We start from the raw sequence: 992 nt of genomic DNA, 5'->3' as shown, positions 1-992 counted from the left end.
CACCCCCCACCCCCCCAAAAAAAACCCAACCCCTCCTCTCCGAGGAGGATGGTCTCACCCCATCTCTTCCTAGGACCCCCGGGGGCCGTCAACACCTCCATGGGGTTGGCGCTGGCTTCTAGGGACACCAAGGCCCTGGTGAGTCTTGGGGGGGGGTGAGGGTCAGGGAGGGGTTTGATGGGGTTCACCCCAAAATTGAGCCATCGAGGCAATGAGGGGTGGGGGGGTTGCGCCCTGAAATCAGCCAGTCTGGGGAGAAGTCATGGAGATCGCGCCCAAATTTGGCCATCCTGGGGGTGTCCTCAAGCAGGTTGCACCCCGAACTGGTCTTTCTGGGGCGACATCAAGGAGGTCGCACCCCAAGGTTGGTCTTTCTCGGGTGATATCAAGGGGCTCGCACCCAAAAATGGTCTCTTTCTGGGGGGACATCAAGGCGGTCGCACCCCAAAATTGTCCATTTCGGGGTGATATCAAGGGGATTGTCCCCCCTCCAAACGTGGCCATCCCTGGTGGCACCCTGGGGATCGTCCTCCCTCACTCCCTCCCCCCATCCTGGGCTCTGCTGATTTTGGGGTGTCCCCCTCCCCCTTTTCCCAGGCGTGTGGCCCCACGGCGCCCCAAACCTGTGGGAAGAACATCCACCTCAACGGCTTCTGCGTCGTCCTCGACACCAACCTCCAGCAGCTCCAGCAAATCCCAGATGCCCCACGAGGTACGGGGCGAGGGGGACACACTGGGGACATCCTGGCCCGGGCTGTCCATGGGGAGGTCCTCATGGTCCCCCACCTTGATCCCCCCTTCCCCCAGAGTGTCCCAAGCGCTCCTCGGATTTGGTGCTCCTCATCGATGGTTCGGCCAGCATCAGGAACCAGGACTTCTCCAAGATGAAGATCTTCATCGCGGAGGTGATGAAGCGCTTCAAGGACACTGACACGCAGGTACCACCCCCTCCCGCTGCCACCAGTGACACCCCCCGCCCCCCAAAGTTGGCC

At 61.9% G+C, this 992-nt stretch overlaps 1 protein-coding gene across 1 annotated transcript in view; it reads left to right on the top strand.

The window, feature by feature from the left end:
• Positions 1 to 48: 48 nt before the first annotated feature.
• LOC106900618 (integrin alpha-M-like) overlaps positions 49 to 992 on the top strand; it is a gene marked incomplete at its 3' end in the record, with an annotated part of 1310 nt that continues 366 nt past the window's right edge. The window contains exons 1-3 of the mRNA XM_014962752.1: positions 49 to 138; positions 598 to 712; positions 808 to 938. Of these exons, the coding sequence (XP_014818238.1) occupies positions 49 to 138; positions 598 to 712; positions 808 to 938 (336 nt within the window). The remainder of the gene's footprint in view (positions 139 to 597; positions 713 to 807; positions 939 to 992) is intronic.

Source organism: Calidris pugnax, unplaced genomic scaffold, assembly GCF_001431845.1.
Source record: "Calidris pugnax isolate Ruff unplaced genomic scaffold, ASM143184v1 scaffold2867, whole genome shotgun sequence".
Taxonomy (NCBI): domain Eukaryota; kingdom Metazoa; phylum Chordata; class Aves; order Charadriiformes; family Scolopacidae; genus Calidris; species Calidris pugnax.
Note: the sequence above shows the minus strand (reverse complement) of the source record. Positions and strands in the feature narration are given on the sequence as shown.